This window comes from Podarcis pityusensis (genome assembly GCF_964106645.2).
Source record: "Podarcis pityusensis genome assembly, chromosome: 11".
NCBI classification, from domain to species: Eukaryota; Metazoa; Chordata; class Lepidosauria; order Squamata; family Lacertidae; genus Podarcis; species Podarcis pityusensis.
The window spans coordinates 44,137,918-44,161,203 of record NC_138036.1 but is presented as its reverse complement, the minus strand read 5'-3'; the positions used below and the strand labels follow the sequence as shown (position 1 = coordinate 44,161,203).

General features: G+C 41.2%; 1 protein-coding gene and 1 long non-coding RNA gene across 2 annotated transcripts in view; one reads left to right on the top strand and one right to left on the bottom strand.

Annotated features, from left to right (window-relative positions):
* LOC308458451 overlaps positions 1 to 10,447 on the top strand; it is a 262,354-nt gene extending 251,907 nt beyond the window's left edge. The window contains exon 2 of the long non-coding RNA XR_013977427.1: positions 8,122 to 10,447. This is a non-coding gene — a long non-coding RNA (uncharacterized lncRNA). The remainder of the gene's footprint in view (positions 1 to 8,121) is intronic.
* A 978-nt stretch (positions 10,448 to 11,425) lies between these two features.
* The window catches only part of COMMD10 (COMM domain containing 10), a 57,615-nt gene continuing 45,754 nt past the window's right edge, over positions 11,426 to 23,286 (bottom strand). Inside the window, exons 6-7 of the mRNA XM_080973175.1 lie at positions 12,129 to 12,188; positions 11,426 to 11,624 (exon numbers count right to left, since the gene is read on the bottom strand). Of these exons, the coding sequence (XP_080829301.1) occupies positions 11,586 to 11,624; positions 12,129 to 12,188 (99 nt within the window). The 3' untranslated portion in view covers positions 11,426 to 11,585. The remainder of the gene's footprint in view (positions 11,625 to 12,128; positions 12,189 to 23,286) is intronic.

Sequence of the window (23,286 nt, the reverse complement as noted above, 5' to 3'; positions counted from 1 at the left end):
ACACACCGCCCTATACCCGGGGTCTCAGGGTGGTTCACAGAATAAAATCAGTAATAAAACATAATAAAAATAAAAACAACCCAATAGTACCCTCCCCCAACAACAAAAAACCCCACACATTTCAAAAGGGCATAGGATGTAAATCAGATCAACCCAAGGCCTGGTTAAAATGAAAGTGCCAGTCGAACTTCCCTGAGGAGAGCATTCCATAGATGAGGAGCCACTGCAGAGAAGGCCTGTTCTCGTGTTACCACCCTCTGGACCTCTCGAGGAGGAGGTACATGAAGGAGGGCCTCAGAAGATGATCTCAGGGTCCAGGTAGGTTCATATGGAAATAGATGGTCCGTGAGGTATTGTGGTCCTCCCCTGTCCACAAACCTGCTCCAAAGTGTTGGGGAAAACCTCAGAGCAGATTTGGAGGCAGTGGGGGGATGGGGGGCATTTCATTTTGTTCAATGATTTAGTTGGATACAGTCCTGTGTTTCCTGCATATAAAGTTGGATTCACACCACTAAGTCCATCCATTTTCCTACTCTCACATAAAACACACTTTTATGTTGGTGGGATGCCATCAGACCTCTTTGTGCTGTAAATAGATTGATTTGTTTTCAAACCTGGGCTCACTGGAAGGACAGATCCTGAAGCTGAGGCTCCAATACTTTGGCCACCTCATGAGAAGAGAAGACTCCCTGGAAAAGACCCTGATGTTGGGAAAGATTGAGGGCACAAGGAGAAGGGGACAACACAGGATGAGATGGTTAGACAGTGTTCTGAAAGCTATCAACATGAGTTTGACCAAACTGTAGGAGGCAGTGGAAGACAGGAGTGCCTGGCGTGCTCTGGTCCATGGGGTCACGAAGAGTCGGACACGACTAAACGACTAAACAACAATTATTAATTAGAAACCTAACTATTGGTTGGCCCACAACCCTGACTATGCGCTGAATCACTGCAAGACCAAAGCATGCACAAAACAGAAGGCAACAACAAGAAGGAAAAGTTAGCTCATGCTGGAAGCAATAGCTGTGTGAACTTGTCTGAATGTGTTCCTCACTAAGATATACTCAGTTTGTTAAGTAAAACAGCAATGTCTCGAGCATAGTGCCATTGAACTGAATGGGAACCGCACAAGATCATAGCTGTGCTTTCACCATGTTTCCTATACATTTCACTAGGGGTGGTATCAGAGAAATTCTCCATAGATTCAGCCCTCTTGTCTCACAAGATCTCTGCTTTAAAGAAACTTGTTGGTTTTGCTTAAGTATAAACCTCCCTCCCCATCTTTTTCTCTTCTCTTCTTTTTTCTAGCTGGTTTATTTAGCACATCTTGCATTGACAAAGTGTTTCATTTTCTCCCCTCCACGCTTTGCTTCAGCAGTCTGTAAAATACATCTGGGAGAGAAACCTGTGCTATCCATCAGCATTATTTCAGATATGTTTTTTAATCAAATATCAATACTACTTAAAAGAAAGATACAAGTGGGAAATGGTGTTTGTACAACCTGACATTCCCCGACCTAGGTGTATTTGCTGAAGAGGTTAGCAGCTTTATGGTACATATTAGGAAAGAAATGAAATCGCAGGGCTATGGGCATAGTTTGTTAGGCGATTATTCAGCTGACAGTACAGAATGCAAGCAGAACAAGCATCCTGGTCTCCAAAGAATGAATTCATTATCCCTTATAAGCAAAACATGACTTCCCTGTGGGATTGTAAAGTCTGCTTTTCTTTTTTCTATTCAACACCTCACCTGTATAAAAACCTCAACTCAGGGAGTTAAATGCTAATGTCATTTCATACCACAATTACTCATTTTCAGAATGGAACTGCATGCCAGGACTTGACTGTGCTGTTTTTTCCTTCCTTTCCAATGGACAGGTACATGCTCTCTCTCTCTCTCTCTCTCTCTCTCTCTCTCTCTCTCTCTCTCTCTCTCATTGAACAATAAGCCATTTTAAATAATGCTGGTCAGATGAGTCTTACCAATCTGACCTCTAAGCTATGCCATACTCCACCCCACTCCCAATCTTCAGTGTGTAAGAACATATGGAAACTGCAGTAATTCACTGCAGAAGTTCTAACTAGACAGGTATAGCCTTCTGGAAGCATTGCTGTAGCTAGGGCTTTTTTTTTCCAAAGGGGAACTCAGCTCACAGGTGAGTTCCGGAACATCATCTTTCTATAAAAATAGCACAGGTTGTAGCAGATATATAATATGGCTTTGAATCTGCCACATTTCAAGAAACAGGCTTCTAGCCGAATAGAGATTTGAAATCACCATGCTGGTTTACTCTTTAGCGTTTGGCAGAATTCTGAAAGCTTTTTAGCTTAGATGTAAAATCTGACACTATGGTTCAGTGGATAGGACATTGCCCTGAAGTTCCTCTCTCTTAAATCGTATAGTGTGTGTCACTCACTAGCATTCACACACAACTTCAGATTAATTATAATATCATAAAAAGCACTATGATCCAATGGATTAAAAATAACGCAGTGCCAATCTGTTATCTACAAACTTGCTCCCTGGAAGGCTTTCATTAAGTCAGCCTCAGTTCCCCATCTTATAAAACGGGGAAAATAATAATGGTCCAACAGAGTTTTTCAGAAGGGACAGTTTTGCTTACCATTTCCTGAACATTCATTGTGTCTTAGTCCCAGTTTGGAAATTTAAAATGATATATAAATTACTAATGTGTATCAGCTCTGCGTGATTTTTCTTTATATAGAGTGTTAAAATAACAGTTGGTTTATCATTAATTGATTATTGAATTTATATGTTTTGAATTTTAGAAGGTTTCTGAAATAGATGGAGTGAAAACTGGATTTTCCACTATCAGACTTCTGAATCCTCGGGCTTCAATCCTACATATACTTACATTAGACTAAGTCTTGCTAAACACAGAAAGACTTTATCCAGGTAAATGAACATAGGAATGGATCATGGGATTTCTCTTCCTCTGTGAGCATAATTTTGAGTCTATGGTAGCCTTTTAAAAATAGTGACAAAAAAGGCAAAACCTGGTTCTACCAAAGGGGACTAGTGCTCTTTTAAAAACTATTTGTTGCATCCAATGTTAAGTCATATGTTAGGAGATACATTTAAATTAATAGGCATGACTAATTAGGTCCATTAATTGCAGTGGGTTTACTCTGAGAAGAACTTAAGTTATATGCAACCGAATGAAAATGACTTTGTGCAGAAAAAACTGCAAGGTTCTACAAGCATCTGATACATTTTAAATGCACTGAAAATGTTCAATTTTAGTAGTATGGCGAAACACTGGAAAGTTTAACAGTAAACTAGATCCAACAAAAGACTGACAGATACTGAAACTCAAGCTGCGTGGAAGGAAGCTTGGAAATGAGCCTAGATAGATATCTGAAGAGATCCATGTACTGGAAATTCATGTAAGATGCAACAGACTGAACTAGATAATCTGAGCTCCTTAGTCTTAGGTTTCAAGCTGTGGATTCTATTATCTGTCATTTCAGCTGGCCACAACCAATACTATTACTTATTACAATAAAATAAATATTAACTTGGTTTAAGCACATACTATACATGCTTTGATTCAGAAGCCTGTCTACTGAATTAAATGGCACTTGCCACTTAGTAAGTGTATACAGAACTGTAGCCTACAGGACTGGTTTGGGCAGAGGTATTCCATAAATAATTATTAGAGTTGTTATGGAATGATTTTATATTACAATGACGTTCTCTCGCTATTCTTAATACATTCCGGAGTGCAGCATTTTATATTTTACCTTTTAATATATGACTTTCTTATTTTGTTGTCATTAATCTTAGTAGCACCAGTTCTTCAGATTTATTTTCTGTTCTCCGCACACTTCTAAACTCTTCCAACTGGTTTCTCACCTTTGAATTTTATCCTGTTACATATGGCAGCAGAACTTGATGGCTCAGACATGTTATCCTAGAACCTGCTAAGTTCTCATTTACAGTGGTGCCTCGCAAGACGAAGATAATCCGTTCCGCGAGTCTCTTCGTCTAGCGGTTTTTTCATCTTGCGAAGCAACCCTATTAGCGGCTTAGCGGATTAGCGCTATTAGCGGTTTAGCGGCTATTAAAGGCTTAGCGGCTAAAAGGCTATTAGCGGCTTAGAAAAAGGGGGGGAGCGAAAAAAATCACAAGACTCGCAAGACTTTTTCGTTTTGCGAAGCAAGCCCATAGGGAAATTTGTCTTGTGAAGCGCATCGAAAAACGGAAAACCCTTTCGTCTAGCGGGTTTTTCGTCTTGCGAGGCATTCGTCTTGCAGGGCACCACTGTAGTTTCATTTCACAAGCAGCAGATCACCGAAGAGAAAGACAAGTCTAAGACTGCACTCTCCAAAGCACCAAACGCCAGCATTTTATGGGTCGTAATTCCAGCAGGCTTCAATTTGGTTCTTAAAGGTAAAGGTAAAGGGACCCCTGACCATTAGGTCCAGTCGTGGCCGACTCTGGGGTTGCGCGCTCTTCTCGCTTTATTGGCCGAGGGAGCCGGCGTACAGCTTCCGTGTCATGTGGCCAGCATGACTAAACCGCTTCTGGCGAACCACAGTAGCGCACGGAAACGCTGTTTACCTTCCCTACCTAGAATCATAGAATTATAGAGTTGGAAGAGACCACAAGGGCCATCGAGTCCAACCCCCTGCCAAGCAGGAAACACCATCAGAGCACTCCTGACATATGGTTGTCAAGCCTCTGCTTAAAGACCTCCAAAGAAGGAGACTCCACCACACTCCTTGGTAGCAAATTCCATTGTCAAACATCTCTTACTGTCAGGAAATTCTTCCTAATGTTTAGGTGGAATCTTCTTTCTTGTAGTTTGGATCCATTGCTCCGTGTCCGCTTCTCTGGAGCAGCAGAAAACAACCTTTCTCCCTCCTCTATGTGACATCCTTTTATATATTTGAACATGGTTATCATATCACCCCTTAACCTCCTCTTCTCCAGGCTAAACATGCCCAGCTCCCTTAGCCGTTCCTCATAAGGCATCGTTTCCAGGCCTTTGACCATTTTGGTTGCCCTCCTCTGGACACATTCCAGTTTGTCAGTGTCCTTCTTGAACTGTGGTGCCCAGAACTGGACACAGTACTCCAGGTGAGGTCTGACCAGAGCAGAATACAGTGGCACTATTACTTCCCTTGATCTAGATGCTATACTCCTATTGATGCAGCCCAGGATTGCATTGGCTTTTTTAGCTGCCGCATCACACTGTTGGCTCATGTCAAGTTTGTGATCAACCAAGACTCCTAGATCCTTTTCACATGTACTGCTCTCAAGCCAGGTGTCACCCATCTTGTATTTGTGCCTCTCATTTTTTTTGCCCAAGTGCAATACTTTACATTTCTCCCTGTTAAAATTCATCTTGTTTGTTTTTGCCCAGTTCTCTAATCTGTCAAGGTCGTTTTGAAGTGTGATCCTGTCCTCTGGGGTATTAGCCACCCCTCCCAATTTGGTGTCATCTGCAAATTTGATCAGGATGCCCTTGAGTCCATCATCCAAGTCGTTGATAAAGATGTTGAATAAGACCGGGCCCAAGACAGAACCCTGTGGCACCCCACTAGTCACTCTTCTCCAGGATGAAGAGGAACCATTGATGAGCACCCTTTGGGTTTGGTCAGTCAGCCAGTTACAAATCCACTGAGTGGTAGCATAGTCAAGACCGCATTTTACCAGCTTCTTTACAAGAATATCATGGGGCACCTTGTCAAATGCCTTGCTGAAATCAAGGTAGGCTACATCCGCTGCGTTCCCTTCATCTACCAGGCTTGTAATTCTGTCAAAAAACGAGATCAGGTTAGTCTGACCTATTTATCTACTTGCACTTTTGACGTGCTTTTGAACTGCTAGGTTGGCAGCAGCAGGGACCAAGCAATGGGAGCTCACCCCGTCGCGGGGATTCGAACCACCGACCTTCTGATTGGCAAGTCCTAGGCTCTGTGGTTTAACCCACAGAGCCACCCGCGTACTTACAGGGCAGCAAAACAGGAAACATTAAATTTGCAGATGGCACCAAACTGGGAGGGATAGCCAATGTCGCAGAAGACAGGTTTGAAGATGACCTTAACAGATTGGAGAACTGAGCCAAAACTAGCAAAATGAATTTGATTAGGGACAAATGTAAGGTTCTGCACCTTGGCAGGAATAACCAGCAGCACAAATATAAGATGGCGGACACCTGGTTTGCCAGTAGTACATGTGAAAAGGTGTCTAGGGGTCTTAGTAGAGTCAACTCTAAAATTCTTTGATTCTATGAATTCAGGGAAACCTCTGATGGAAAAGATTTCTAGAAGATCAGGATTTCTAAGCAAAGGAAACAACCAGGAAAAGGGCACCAGGAGAGAACTAGCAAGCTAACACTGGCCTAAGTGATCCCAGAACTGGCCTGCAATCCATTTAAATGGAAAAACAATCTATCTGAAGTGCGGAGCTTCTCCTAACCTGGCCCACCTGGAGAAACAGCTCCTGTATTAAACACATTTGACGGTTTGAGGGAGGTTTTCTGAATGGCTTGTTAAGAGAGGCAATTGAAATCAGAAGAAATAACAGGCAGTAAGGTTGTGTGTGAATGTTTTGAATCGTTTTAACGGAGTATATTAGGAAAACACCATTCCATCTGTGTATCTATCCTGGAATCATTTTACTAAAACAAAACAAGTTGTCTAAACTGAGATATTGTGAAATGCCGCACTGTATCCAAACCCTTATCCCCCTTGTTTGTATAGATTTAAGAAATCCAAATGAATTCCAGCCTGAACTTTCCAACTTCAGAGAAATACACTCTGAATCACACTGAAATGTCATTTAGGCACAATGCCACTTTTCCTATATCTTTCAGAGAGCACCTTAACACAGAAAAAGCAAGAAGAGAGAGAGATGGTTATCATTTTATGGTCAGCAGTGAATACTGGAACTAATGCCACTGTTTCATCGAATGTCCTGGCTAAAACAGACAAGGCACCATTCATACAATTAGAAATAGTGTACATATCTCTTTAAATAAAATAAGAGGGAGCTGGGCAGCAGAGGGGAGGAAGATCCCAATTGAGACCTTGGTATGGGTAGTAGGGGGCATTACCTTTTTGCCCCCTGCGGTGGTCCTGACCAAGAGGATCATGCCTGCTATTTACATTGGAAGAAAAGCTTCCATTGATGTGAATGGGCCTTTTCTTTTTATCTTGACCACAGCACAGAGGAATTAGCACCATCCCACCCCCATAGTCACACTGGGTTGCCATCCACTTCCAGATTTTTTTTGGGGGGGGGGGAGCCTTGTGCCTGCTACCAGTAATTACTTTTAAGTCGTTCAAGCATCTGAGAGTAGTGTGAATGGCTTCTCATCTGCTTTGGCCCTCAAGTCAGGCAGAAATTAGTAAGAGCACCCATTAGGTTAGGCCAGGACAATGTAGGGAATTACAGTATCAGCATCTTCGCAGAGTATGTAAAGGGTGTATTATGGATCAATACTGCATGCCCAGGAAGTATGGAATTGTCTTCAGCTCTATGGTATTATTTTTAAAATATTTTTTATTTTTTATTAAATGTGTATACTGCCCTTCATCCACAGATCTTAACATAAAAAACAACACAAAGCACGCAAAATGGTACACATATCTGGCATCCTTATCACTGAGAAGAATCATATAATCCACTCAGTGACTTCAGGTTATATTATCTTACTTTTGATCATGAACCATATACCTCTTAGCAGGAAATTAAAGTCACCAGTAAATTGAGATTTTATACTGCTGCCTACTAAATGCAAAAACACTGCTGATGGCTTTTCAGCAGATGTAAGTTGAGCCTGGAACATAAATCATTGCAAAATCTGGAAATGATTCATAGTTACAGTTCAGCACATTCTTTTTTGTTTTTTGCTTCAGCTCTGTCATAAATGCCCATGTACAGTGGTACCTCGGGTTAAGAACTTAACTCATTCTGGAGGTCCGTTCTTAACCTGAAACTGTTCTTAACCTGAAGCACCACTTTAGCTAATGGGGCCTCCCGCTGCCGCAGGAGCACGATTTCTGTTCTCATCCTGAAGCAAAGTTCTTAACCCGAGGTACTATTTCTGGGTTAGCAGAGTCTGTAACCTGAAGCGTATGTAACCCGAGGTACCACTGTATCTGTAGGACACAGTATCTGTTCTGCTTCTTCAACATTATGTCCCATCCTCCTCTTTTCTTCTACAGAGCTGAATCATATTTAGATACTTAAAACAGTAGCCATGCTATTACCATCATGTTTAATTAGCCAAGTAACCTCACATCAATTACTAAAAGACAACGGTAGGTTGATGGCAATGTACCATGCCATCTCTAAGGGAAATTGTTTTGCATAGATTGGGAGTTAATATGCACTAATAAATAGGAACCTAGGAAGCTGTCTTAACCAAGATGCGACTGTTCATCCACCCAGGCCAGTACTGCATACTCTGACTGACAGAAGCTCTCTGTAGTTTTAAGGCTGAAAAGTCTTTTCCCTGACTACTTAACCCCTTTCGCCGGAGATGGCAGGGACTGAACCTGGAATCTTCTCTCTAGAAAGCCTATGCCCTACTATTGGGCGATGGTCGTTGGGAATTGAAGGTGAGATACTCACACAGTGAAAGTTCCCCCCAGTTCCAGTCACTACACAGAGGCAGTTTAAGGTCCAAAATAGTTTGGACTTCAAGGTTAGGCTTCAGTAATACAGTTCCTGATGTTGACAGCTGTGGGCAGGATTCCTGCACTGTAGAAGGTTGGACAAGACCCTCAGGGTACCTTCCAACTCTACAATTCTGTGATACACACACACACACACACACACCTTGTAGGCTTTGCTGATACAGATACATATAATTAGAAAGCATTTCTGTTGCTCCAGCAATTCAAGATGTAACACAGACTCCCGACTCACGGGCGGACTCACTGACCGGACATACCTTAATCACTAATATAGATGACACTGGACTGCTGTCATAGCAACTGGCTTGGCTGACCTTGCACCTGTTAGCTTATCTCATACATGGAGGGATTAAACTCATGAAGGAAATTAACCCTTTCCTCCATGTCCAGTTCCTCCAACAATGGTCCCTCCACTATGTAGTAAGTAACAAGTGAGGACTGCTGCGCACAAACTTTTGCTTAACCGTTTGACGTCAGATAGCAGACACAGGGTAGTGTGTGTAAATGCCTCGCCACATAAAATTCTCTACAAACCTGAGAAATCTCTGCATGTTGGGATGGAGATTTGAGTCCAGCTTTGCTCCTTCCTTGTTTCTTGCATGCGTTGCAATAGGGAAACTCAGACCTAGGGAAATGTGGCCCTCTCTGCCTTTCTATCAAGCCCTTGGTATGCCCCCAAGCCACACTGCTCACTGGTTCTAGTTGCACCCCAAGTCCCTTTTGCCTGGTTTGAATGTGTCCTTGAATGCTTTATTATGCCTCTTGCCTGCCTGCATGGAGGATCGAGAGGGTGGGTGTGTAGAAACCAAGCTGCACAAAGGTGAAATTTACATTTATTACTCTGGCTGCTTTTGTGTCTTGCTATACCCACCAAACGCACATGGTCCATGGCAGGCTGCCCAGAAGAGCAGGCAGCTCATAGGCTGGAAAAAAGGTCCCTGTCCCTGCTCAGTAATATACCACACAAGCATCTTCTTTCTTCCCAGACCAGCAGACCATTAGCGATTACAGCAACAAGCCCCATGCATCTAAAAGACTATAGGCTGTCATGAACTGGTAAGACAACAGGGAGGAGGAAGGGGATCCCCGCAAGGGGTGTAGCCGGGACTGGGACACACCAGGACATACAGAGAATGGGGAAAGAAGTACTCACAGGGTGATGGAGAATGGCATGGGGATGAAGGTCGGTGCACAGGAACCAGAGCAGCAGGACCCATCACCAGAGCCAGAAGGACCCCTTTCTCCATGAACATGGCAGGCTCTAAGGCATAGGGGGCAGCAGGAGAGGCGATCCAGGAGACTGAGGCAGGCCAGGGCTCACAGCCCAGCTCACTAGCTGGAGGCTTGTTAGCATTGGGAAGAGAGGTGTGATTCCTCAGCTGCAGTAGGCTTGGAACAGGTGAGGGTCACAAGCCTCATCAAGCCCAGGTGCTGCAATCAGCATGCAAAGTACCAAAGGGAAGCAGAGCTGAGGTGCTGTGTCTGCTCAACTGCCCATGTTTGATAGACCTTGGCTTGGATGTGCCTGGTGCTCTATGGGACTGCGCTTCAGGTTAGACTTTGACTGTGTGGATTGACCCCTGGTCTTTGAACTTTGACATGCTGACTTGCCACCAGGTTGGGTAGGGGTTTAGGGTGCCAACATCGGCAGAGAGGACACACTTTGTAGTTCTACCACCTTCAGAAGTTTCTTTTCTGGGAGATAAGGGGCACTCCAGGAGAAGGCATTCCCTCCAGAAGTCCCTACATTGCAGAATTCCCCCCTACACACACACACACACAGACACACACGTGTGTATCTGTCATCTTCATTGTATAATTCTTGCCAAATGCTTAAAGAACACCTCCTTACTGTTGCCTTTGACACCTGAGATATATATTTTAAGACCCACCCTATTCTCTTGATTGTAATCTGTTTTAACTTTTTTTTAAAACACTGTATTTTTAAATAGTTGTAACCCACCCTGGGACCTCATGTTAAAGGATGGGAACAATAACATGCAGGTGGAAATAGTTATTACTCATTAGCTAAGGAAAAATTTCATCTCCATTAGCAGAATTAAGGGTCTTGAATAGGCATAGTCTTAAAGAATAGTGGTATTGAAATATACCAGCTAGAATTGAGGAGCCTGGTCCTGGTTACTGCCTTAAGTGGGAGAATGCCTGGAAATCACATAAAAGACCATTCTGAAGGAAGAACAGCTGGGTGTATAGGCATAGTAAAAAGATAAATTCTGTCAGAGTATAAAATCTATGAAACTTGGAGAAAAGCAAGAAAAGGCCATCTCATGTGCTTGACCCAAATTGTGCCTCAAACTAAATCTGTCCTTAAACTTTCTAGATTTCTTCATTTTGATTATAAACTAGGAGAGCAGAAGGCAGAGACTATCCCTGACTGGGATCTGCATATGCAGGGTTCAAAACCTTATGTGGACTATACTTGGATTCATTGTTAGTTAGGTAAGAAGGTAAGCAAGACCTTCACCCACCTAGTCTGAGGAGTTTCCCCACTAAAAATAGAATTTTTGAATAGGTTACAGTCTTGGAAAACAATAAACACATTTCATTTATGGACCACCAATATTTAAGTTACCATCTTCTCTGCAAAAACGTCACCAAAGCCAAAACTGACACAATACATTTCAAAGTAATTCAAAGAACAGCAAAACAAGGTAGCTATACTCTGCCCCCCAATGATACATGTTCTTGAACACTGGAAACTCTGAGGAGATTAAGTCAATTAGAACTTCAGTTTTCCTGTCAATGATTTAATTTAAGTTACTGGCCAAAGAAGAGATAAGCCATTTATTGACAACAGCCAACTAAGTATTTCAGCAAACACTGCCAGCCAAGTTATCTTCAATACTGAAGTGAGAGGAATGTGGTGGGAGAAATTAAGTCTTCACACAGTATCACGTAAGAGAATCCAGCTGTGCTTGTATAGTCTCCAACTATTTAACAGAAAAGAAAAAAGGAAAATGTTTAGAAACATGGAAAGTAGAAGAGAAATAATAAACTCTGCAAATTAAATATATCCAAACAGCAACAAGAACTCCTGAATGTGTTTCCCCACAAAATTAATTCCTGCAAATCTGCAACGTATATAAATGTTTAGTCTGATTGGGTGAGTTCACCTTGTGTATAAGCACAAATAAGGATATGCTATCCTGAAAGTCTCTTGTCCTTTTGTTAAGTTTGTAGATTTAAAAGGGTATAGCAAGCATCACCTTGTTCGAAAGCACTTCAGCGGCAAATGTGAAACCTGCATTCAGTTAGTGCTTTATAGGGGACATAACTCTGAGATGCAGTGCTTTGGGGGATGAAGCTATTACATGTTTACAAGGAAAGCTCAAACCAAAAACAGCTAGAACCAAAGGACTGGTAATAAAGACTTATTAAAGGTAAAAGAAAGGTTATCAAAATGTTAGGAAGTCTGTAAAAGCACCAGTACAGACCTTGTTATAGAACTCAAACAGCTCTTGATGACTGAATTCCACAAACACTTTTTCCATGTTCTGTGAAAGAGAAGAAAAGAGTCAGCCCATATAATGTGATGTTACCCGCAACACTTCCTTCAGGCATCGTGACTCTTAAAGTTTTAACTCCAGCAGTTTGGGACATAAAAGAGCAGAATACTCCAACAAACTCCTACTGATGTTCACAGTACATACATATTTACATTATGGAGAGAGAGAAATGATGTTTTTTGGTCTGAAACTTCATTTGTTCCTCTGGAAGTTGTTCTCCAAGTCATAACAAAAGTAGATGCAAAGGAAGAAAATTATTTCATTGCTGTGCTTTTCTTTTTAAACACAAGATTACATTTCAACTTTCTCAGTAGTCCTTTCAAGCGCTGGCAAATTCCATTGCAGGGAGACTGTGCAGGCAGTGAATGTGACTGAACTCACAGAGCCGTTAAAAGCAAGTACATCAGCTCAGAGTTAATACCTCAAATTAATCTAGCAGTTTTGAACTTTTCATGCTGAGACTGCTACAGCCATTCACGCAGCCGTTCTAGTCAAAGTTAACGATTAACCAAGCTGCTTCAAAGCAGTGGTAAACTAAAAGGAAAAGGAAAAAGGACACAGTGGATGAAACCGATAACAGCTCTGTGCATTAGTAATCCTATGGTGGTTTGAAGGTGGTGTTAAATACATTGTTTTAGGCATTGTTGTTTTTTCCATATGTATATCCAACCTGATGGTCTACTTGAGTCAAAAAAAGCATGCATGTGATGTCTTCCTACACTGATTGTGCCTCTGCATTTGCTTCCAGCTACATAGCACTGTTTTCTATCACACTTGCATCCCGTCCAGAGCTGAAGAAGTACATAGGGATACACAGCAACTAACTCCAGCAGGTGGGTTAGGCCACGAGGGAATAACCTGTCCAAAAGTACATTTCTCCCCAGCCCAGGTGCAGCACACTATTCTCTATACCACAGTGGCCCAACTATCCCTGTAGAAAAGCTGTCACTGTTGTATTGATTCTGGTGTGTTGCTTTATCGATCTGTATGGAAGAATTTCTTCTTGGCACAACCGACTACAGAAGGAGGTGCAGGAAACAAATTGAATGCAAACACACGCATACACACAAAGTACACTCCAGCCCAATTAAGACAGATATTAAGGTACAAATTGGGACAAGAACCCCATTCAGTTTGCTTGAAGGCTGCACTGAAAATTCTACTCACTCCAGTGTACTTTTTTTTGGGTAAAACTACTGCATTAGCAGCTAATCTTTCAGTAGGCATTGTTGATCAAGTTACCTAAAAGGAAATAATTTCTGAAGGCTAAAGAATCTGATTTTAGTGCCCAGACTACTGCGTACTAAACATTGGAACCCCAACGTAAACGAATGGTTTATTAAACTGTGGGGTGGTGCTCTTTAAAATAAGCTTACTTGGTATATCTACATTAAACAAGGATAATGCAAAATGTATGTTGATTTAAGGTGAAAATTCTTTGGAGCTTTTCAGAATGCCAAGCAAAATATTGTAAAAGGTAATCCTTTTCCTTTGATATAGTATTTTTCTTGCCTATTCAGACATGGATGTAACATGACACATACATTAAATACATCACTTGCCACAGCCTGTATGAGGAGCTGGCCTGCCCCCCAACCCGCCCCCATCCCCAACAGTTACAGGAAGAAAGTCAGGGGAGCTCAGAATGAACTCTGGCTTTCCAGAAAGGTTAAAAACAATAAAAAGGTTTCTTCAGCTATGTTTGAAGCAAGGGGAAGAACAAGCAACTAAGTAGGTCCCAAGGCATTCTCACACACTGGATACTCCTAAAATACCCACTCACATAACCTTTATTTTATAACAGATAAGAGTTTCTGAATAAGATGTGTACAAAGGTTAGACTCGGACCTTCTGTAAAGTGATTTATTATTATAACAGGTGTATAAAATCAGTTGTGACTATGCCAGACCAAAAGATTAAACAAATTAAAATGACACTTCTTTCCCCCAAGTGGTTTAAGATGTGCTTTATATGCATCTTCGGTTCAAGGCAGGAAAGAAAAACAGGAACTACAAGGATTGGATTTGACCACCGGCCCAACTATTTCAGGGAACTTGGGCCTGGAATACTGAACTTTCATAAGCAAACACACTGCCCAATGCATACCCTTAAAAGTGGCTATTAACAGCCATAAAATCACTGGGGCCAGCATGTCTACCTCAACGCCGCCTCCTCTCTTCAGTAGAAAAAGCCCCTATTCTAGCAATCTGGGGGAACTTACAAAGGACCAGTAATTTGTATGAGAGACTAGTCTTAGCTCTAGTGGAGGGAACAAAGCAATGCTGGGAATGGGGTAGTGAATAAAAAAATAGAAGTCCTGGAAAAGGAGTTCTTTCTGCCATGATTCCCGCTGCTCCTCTCTCTATAAAAAACACATACCATAATAAGCTAAAAGGAAAGAGAAAGATTTGTAAAATGTTCTGTCAGCCTTGAAACAGAGAGCAACAGAAGAGGGACCCATTTCTAAACAACAACTTAACTGTAGTGTCTCAACCTCCTAGTTTATCACCTGCAAACTGAATCAATGCTACTAACACACAATTCTGAAAAGCAAACACACACAAACGTTAGAAAATATTACTGGAAGTTTGCTCTTCACGCTATACAAACAAAACTTGGGTGCTTTGCTCAACTGTCAGTCGAGATTTGGCACTGGTTAGCGCAGACCCCATGTTGCCCAAAACTGTTCACAGAAAGTCACAGAAGAAAAGCCTCAATATACTTTTGCGTGTATCTTTTAAACCATTCAACAAATAATTATATAACAATGCTGTGAAAGTGTACCGCTGGCTGGATATTTTGCTTTACTTTAATTTTTGTTTTAAATGTAATATCCTTGGCACACATTAACATTCAGAACTTCTTATACTTTATAGGGTTTAGGTATATTACATTTTCTACATTGCTTTGCACTAAAAAGAAGTCCTGGATCAATTGACAACCAAAGTAAAAGAAAAAAAGCAATTACAACATTAAAACAACAGTACAACATAGCTCAAGGGACGCGGGTGGCGCTGTGGGTTAAACCACAGAGCCTAGGACTTGCCGATCAGAAGGTCAGCAGTTCGAATCCCCGCGACGGGGTGAGCTCCCGTTGCTCGGTCCCTGCTCCTGTCAACCTAGCAGTTCAAAAGCACGTCAAAGTGCAAGTAGATAAATAGGTACCGCTCCGGCGGGAAGGTAAACAGCATTTCCGTGCGCTGCTCTGGTTAGCCAGAAGCGGCTTAGTCATGCTGGCCACATGACCCGGAAGCTGTATGCCGGCTCCCTCGGCCAATAAAGCGAGATGAGTGTCGCAACCCCAGAGTCGGCCACAACTGGACCTAATGGTCAGGGGTCCCTTTACCTTTACAACATAGCTCACGACACATCAAAACGTAAACTGTTGAAGTTGGTCTTGAAAAAAATAATCTACTGATGGTGCAAGGGAAATATTATTTAAGAGACGGGTGAGGAACCTCCAGCGGTTCAAATCTGGCCCCTTTTACATAAACCACGGTCACCTGACCCATAAGTGACATCATATGTGACATCAGGTGTAGGGCCTGTAGAGGTGCAGCCGCCAATGCGCTTAAAGTGCACTTCCGATTGTGCATTGGTGAGGGAATCCAGACTCTGACTCTATGGCACAGCCAAAGCCTGCTGAATCAGGTGTGCAGGATTTAGCTGTGCACAGTGCTTTGAAATCTTGACTTTGGGACTTCAAATCACCCAATCACCTGATGTCATTATGACATCACATGACTGACAAATGAGCAGCCCTGTACACCTGTCAATTTTAGCCCATGAGGTTAGATCCTTATAAGCCAAAAAGGTTCTTCATGCCTGACTTGAGAGATTTCAGCACTTTAGCATCAAACACTTCAACTCAGCCTAGTATATCATGTTGCATATTTCATTCGTTCTTAACTTCCAGTCTGCATTTTGACACAAAGCAGTATGTATTTGGTTCTATTTTTCCCCCTGCCTTTCTAGGGAACACATATGAAAACAGAATTATGTATTTAAAATATTGCCACATTTTGTGCAATTGTACTAGTGACTGGCAACCTGGAATTGACAGCATGCTGCATATTTCATTTACTTTTTAACTAATGTTATTACTGTTGTAAGCTACTCAGAGAACTTGGTTATTGGGTAGCATATAAATACTGTTAAGATGTAATAAATAAATGAATGATGAGACTCATGGTGAACACTAAAAATATATATTTAAGGCTGGACTCCTACCTTGACTTGTAATGTTGGCTGTGCTGTGTTTACTTTTATTTATGTATTACTACAAGGTTTATATGTTGTCCATCAACACACATTCCCTGGGTGGCTTACGAAACAAGTAGTATTAAAAAGCAAGGTAATAATTTAAAAACCACGTTGAAAAACCCCACTAAAATGCAGCATTAAAATATATATCCTTTCTAGCAGATGAAAATACAATAAATTAGCATTTCAGCTTACAAAATAAAACATGGCATAAAACAATGGTCCAGTTTGCACGTAACAATAAGACAAACCATGGATAAGCAAGTGTGTAAAAATCGCATCTGCTTTACTCTTCACAGGTCCTGCTGAATCAAACCACAGTTTGGCTTAGCGTTATGCCCAAACTGTGGTTCGTGGTTTGTTTTGAGGGTGAAAGAGGAGAGTGCAAAATATGGTCTGAAGCTCAACATCAAAAAAACCAAAGATCATGGCCACTGGTCCCATCACCTCCTGGCAAATAGAAGGGGAAGAAATGGAGGCAGTGAGAGATTTTACTTTCTTGGGCTCCATGATCACTGCAGATGGTGACAGCAGCCACGAAATTAAAAGACGCCTGCTTCTTGGGAGAAAAGCAATGACAAACCTAGACAGCATCTTAAAAAGCAGAGACATCACCTTGCCAACAAAGGCCCGTATAGTAAAAGCTATGGTTTTCCCAGTAGTGATGTATGGAAGTGAGAGCTCGGCCATAAAGAAGGCTGATCGCCGAAGAATTGATGCTTTTGAATTATGGTGCTGGAAGAGACTCCTGAGAGTCCCATGGACTGCAAGAAGATCAAACCTATCCATTCTTAAGGAAATCAGCCCTGAGTGCTCACTGGAAGGACAGATCATGAAGCTGAGACTCCAATATTTTGGCCACCTCATGAGAAGAGAAGACTCCTTGGAAAAGTCCCTGATGTTGGGAAAGATGGAGGGCACAAGGAGAAGGGGACGACAGAGGATGAGATGGTTGGATAGTGTTCTCAAAGCTACCAGCATGAGTTTGACCAAACTGCAGGAGGCAGTGGAAGACAGGAGTGCCTGGCGTGCTCTGGTTCATGGGGTCACGAAGAGTCGGACATGACTAAACGACTAAACAACAACAACAAGCAGCAGCAGGACTGAGGAAGGAATGAGCATCTCCAAGCTTGCAGGGCTCCCTGAAGTCTTTCAAAAATAAACCAGCCTTTAGGGCCTTTTGCACAGCTTCATCTGAGCTGTGTTCAGGATCTGGATAAAAACTGAAGGAAACTTTTTTTTCCTTTTCTTTTCTTGGGAAATATTTTAGCTGTTTGTCAGACGAGTACCCCTCATCAAACATGCAGATTCTGACATGAAAAAGTCATCTCAGTTCTAAGTAAAACTGGCATAATACTGACAGATGTCAAGTTTTAAAACTAAAAGCTACCTTAAAAAAAAAAGGCACTAACATGGCAAATTAATGTCAAGCACATCTAAAGAAGGCAGATGGAGAGACAGGTTGGCTTGTGAATGAGCTGCAAAATAGTTCTTGCTGCAAAAGAAGCAGTCAGAATTTTCAATAGTTTGTTGGTAGAAACTAATGGAAGCCTAGTATATACCCTTTACTTTTTAAGAGTCTAATACTATATAGAGTAAAAACAAAATTTATTATTTAATAATATTGGGATTTCACAGTGTTACCTGCCCAATATACTATTTAATCCCATGAAAATAAACGTGAGTTCAGCTAAAATACAGCTTGTAAAGCTTTCTTTTAGATTGCAGAGATTATGCAGTACCTTATATCAAGATACCTGACTGCACTTCTAGCCCTGTCCACGAAATCACAAATCTGACTAGATGGCTTGAAGTATCATCACTGTCAGCACTTTGAGGAACAAGTGGAGGTATGGCGTGAAGCAGCTGGCTGCCTAACTGACCTGTTTTCAGGTGCAAGGAGTGGGAAGGTTAGAGAAAACCTTAATAGCATAGTGTTTTCCACATGGATGAGAGGATGGAAATCCTCTCCCTCCCTCGATGGTGCTCAGGGAACCCTAATAATAATGATAATAATAATAATAATAAATATTTCATAGGCCAGGATCTGTTCCTTGATCACACTACTTAGCTGCACTTAGTTACTACTGAAATTAAATGGGATTTGCCCCATTTATTTCAATGGGAACAGAGTCCATTGCAATTTCATCCAATTAATAGGACAAAAAAATAGAAGCTGTCTTTATCTGTTATGGAACTCTATATTAAGATTTAGTCTGGGCATAATTAAACAACTTTGATAGTTTTGGTTTTTATACTGCAGCTTTATTTTATTTTTCCAAATCCACTACATTACAGTACAAGTTGATACTTACTTGCATTAGCATGGATAGAAATGCGAACATTTTGTGGACTTCCTTGACCTTTTTACCTGCTGAAGAAATTTTGCCAAGAGCAAACTGTGATCATTCAAGAGTTACTTTCCTTCTGTACTGATCTCTTATCAGGCACAGTATTTCTGCTTTCTTACATTCTCAAACAACACATTGAACGAATTAGGTTACCAACGACATGCCAATCAGAATAGAGAATTCATTTACTGCTCTGTGTGTGTGTGTGTGTGTGTGTGTATAAAAGTGTCTGTGTGTGCAGATATGCCACTATGATTTAAAAGCTCACGAGGAAAAAGCTTAGCCACAAACATAAATGCAATATATATGTTAAGAGTTGCTTTTCGAAAATCATTAAGGCTTAGCATTGCTCTGTAATCGGACTTCTTACTATTAACTGAAAATCACTGATTAAATTAAGAAAGAGGTTCTATTGCAACAACTCTTTCCTTAAGTGTTATCTTATCCCACGTATTAAAAATGAACTTTTCTTTTCCTACCCAAGCACACTGTATCAAATGCAATAACACACACCTTAATCACACTGTATTAGCTAGAGATTTGAGAGAGAAAGGCTAAAAGGCAAAGCTCTGCCTTCCTCAGTCAAAATCCATTTTGTTTGGTACAGTAATATTTTAATCACAGAAATGAATCAACATACCACTTCATCTTTTAAATTACATTACTGCCTAAACTCCGGAGTAATGAAGTCAGTTACAGCACAAGAGGGAAAGGCAATGAGAAAAGCAAGTTAATATTTCTCAACAACATAGCTGTTTTAGTTTAGAGGAAAGGCAAGGAAGAGGCAACATGACAGAAGGGTATAAAATTACAGAGAAAGTGGAGATGATTCACTGCCAAATGATGCGGCAATAGCAAGGGATCCAGCGTCTCCCATCAGGACACACCCCAATCTGACTCTGGGCCCTTCGTCATAACACTCGGGTTCTGAAGGTCAGATCCAGTAACGCCATTTGGCTTTGGCAATCCACATTCCCCTCCTTCCAACCTATGCAAGAAGAGGCTGCAGATCCTACAGCCAGTCTCTACCTTCTCAGTGCTGCTACAAGAGCGGTTAAAAAAGGATGAAGTGATGTACATCATAATATATTAGGACCGCCCTTGAACAATGACCTTTATCAGGTGTAGGTCTACCAGGTGAGCAAAAACTTTTGAACCAATCAGTGTTAATCCCAAGACTCAACACCAAGCAGCTAAGGTTGCTTTGATTTGGATTCTCATTGATACCTTACTGGACATTTGGACTCATCATGTTTTCTTCTGCAAGGCTGTATAAAGAACAATCAGCAGCAATTCTGTAAGAAACGTGTTAACTCCAATCTCCCATTTAATCTAATCCATGATATGCCCTCCAACATGTCTAACCATTCAGTTCCATAAGAAAGTACATCTATCTCAACAGCTCTCATCTTTGTTTAAACATCTGTTGTCAATATTATGAACACCCCTGGGTCATTCATATCAATGAGGTTGAACTCTACCACTTTTTGTTTGGAATATAATCCAAGTCTTCCTATATTTTGTGTATCAGTGTCCCAAAGCTTGTATTTTCATTTAAAATACTGGTCCTGTGAACACATTTATTACTATAAGCAGTAACATTACTATAAACAATGTTGATGTTCCTGGAACAACCTTATGAACAGAGGCTGAAGACTATATACTTTAAAGACAGGCATCTTCCCATCTTATTTACAGAACTTTGAGCCATTTTTGTGTGCATTTCAGAACTACGGTTTGTTTATCAGGGGATATGAGCCCTAATTCATAATGACAGTAGTGATATGATAGCCATATGAAAATACAAAAGCAGGGACATGATTATCCCGGAAGGCCTAAGGTCTACTGGGAAATGTTACATTTCAAATTTTAAGACAATGGAAGACTGAGCCATGATGAAGAACCTGCCATAACTAGTGATGTGATGCTAAATCATTAATGCACACCAATGTTTTAAGTATATTTTTCTTAAAATAGGCTCCACTGTAATCAATACAGTGGTACCTCGGGTTAAGTACTTAATTCGTTCCGGAGGTCCATTCTTAACCTGAAACTGTTCTTAACCTGAAGCACCACTTTAGCTAATGGGGCCTCCCGCTGCCGCCGCGCCGCAGGAGTACAATTTCTGTTCTCATCCTGAAGCAAAGTTCTTAACCCGAGGTACTATTTCTCGGTTAGCAGAGTCTGTAACCTGAAGCTTATGTAACCTGAAGCGTATGTAACCCAAGGTACCACTGTAGACACATTATAAGACAATTGCTACAGCATCTAACTCAAGTCTAACATTCTTCTCACAGTGGTCAACAAAATGTTGACTGGGCTACCACAAAGCATTGCTCCCCAACAAGCAATGGGATTCTACTTCAGAACAAATAAGGTTTTTTCCCATTATGGCCTGTGGAGCAGACTAGCTCAATTCAGGGTTCAATTTTTCATCTTACAATTATGATTTTAAAAAAAAAAATATTTAATTTGTGGTCTTGCTCTGTGGTACATCTTCTCTACAACAAACACGTTAACCAGTTAACACATTGGCCATTTAACATTCCAGTCATTTTTGTGTGTTTTGCAATGGCCTCGCTTTCAAGGATTTTTAAGGATTTTAATCCGAGCCTCCTTTATACTTTTCAGGATATATTGATTACCTAAATACAGTCTCTGAAACTGACACTATGGAAAGCCTGGTGTCCATCAGATGGTGACTATTTCTCATTTATGATTGATTGTTGATGCTTAAATATTAATAGTCCTGTACCAAATGCTTGCCATGACAGCAAAATAGAATGACTTTGCTAAGGGTATGCTCCCGGATAGAATCAGAAGAACTATGAGTAGAATGGTACCCTTTGTTCTAATGTTTGTTCTGTAGAGTAAAAACACTGAAGGATAGCAAGCTAAAAAGACAGTTGTCTATACAGCATATTTGGGAAGTACCATTTAAGTCAGTACAGCCCAAAGATCACAGTCTATAAACACAGACATAGCTATGAGATGCAACAAAATTCTTTCATAAAGGTCAAAGGGGTATAAAAATGAAGGGAAACGAGAAATTGTCTGACTTGGAAACAGCCATGCCGTGCCGTGACATCTTCAGACAGACCCTGAGTGTGATATAGCCAGGCTTGCCAAGCCAGGTCCTCCGATGTTTTAACTGTTCTTACAAAGAGAGAGAGAAGGAGAAAGCATTTTAAAGGCATATAGTGAACACTTTCAAGATTGGTGGTTGTTGTTTAGTCGTGTCCGACTCTTCGTGACCCCATGGACCAGAGCACGCCAGGCACTCCTGTCTTCCACTGCCTCCCGCAGTTTGGTCAAACTCATGCTGGTAGTCCAACCATCTCGTCCTGTCATCCCCTTCTCCTTGTGCCCTCCATCTTTCCCAACATCAGGGTGTTTTCCAGGGTGTCTTCTCTTCTCATGAGGTGGCCAAAGTATTGGAGCTTCAGCTTCACGATCTGTCCTTCCAGTGAGCACTCAGGGCTGATTTCCTTCAGAATGGAGAGGTTTGATCTTCTTGCAGTCCATGGGACTCTCAAGAGTCTCCTCCAGCACCATAATTCAAAAGCATCAATTCTTTGGCGATCAGCCTTCTTTATGGTCGAGCTCTCACTTCCATACATCACTACTGGGAAAACCATAGCTTTTACTATACGGACCTTTGTTGGCAAGGTGATGTCTCTGCTTTTTAAGATACCTTCCCATTAATTTTGTCCCTACCTTGAAATGGTTGAGATATGTTGTTTGTTTGTTTGTTTGTTTGTTTGTTTGTTTGTTTGTTTGTTACCATTTCATAGAAACATTTAATACAAGCTCCTCGTGCCAGTATTTAGCCCGGAGTTGCTTTTATCTTTCTTAAAAGGCTCATAATAAGACCCTGGGGGGAAATCCGTAAAAAAGAGAAGGTAAGCAAGGGAATGTTGTTAACTATATGGCTGGGTTCATTTTTAACAGCATCTGTAAATAACAGTTTAATGCTATGGAGTGTATTAATAGCAACTGTTGCTGGGCAGAGCATAGGACAGTTTGGGTTGTGTGTTGTTGCAGTTTCTCTCTTGGCTATAAAACTAAAAGCAAAGGATCAGCAGTTTTTGCTGCTGAAAAAGCTGAAGGAGAAATGTTACCGAAGACATGGCGTTTCATAATTAAAGGAGTGGTTGCATTTCAGAGAAGAATCAACTAGCTCAACTTTCTGTTTTAAGAGTACTGAACAACAGCCACAGGCTACATTTAAAAAGAAATGTGCATAAACACAAGAAATCCTGACTGTACTCCAGCCATGTCACCACATCAGTAAAACAATATAGTTGTAAAGGGGCAGGGGGAGTGACACACATACTGCTAACCCTATGCTGTTGCATAGTATCTCACATCAGAAAACAAATTCAAAAATCCTTTTTTAAAAGTCCTACAGTATCATTTACATTTTTCTCCCTTCCAAAAATTGACTCAATCAGTATGCAGGCTTTAAACAA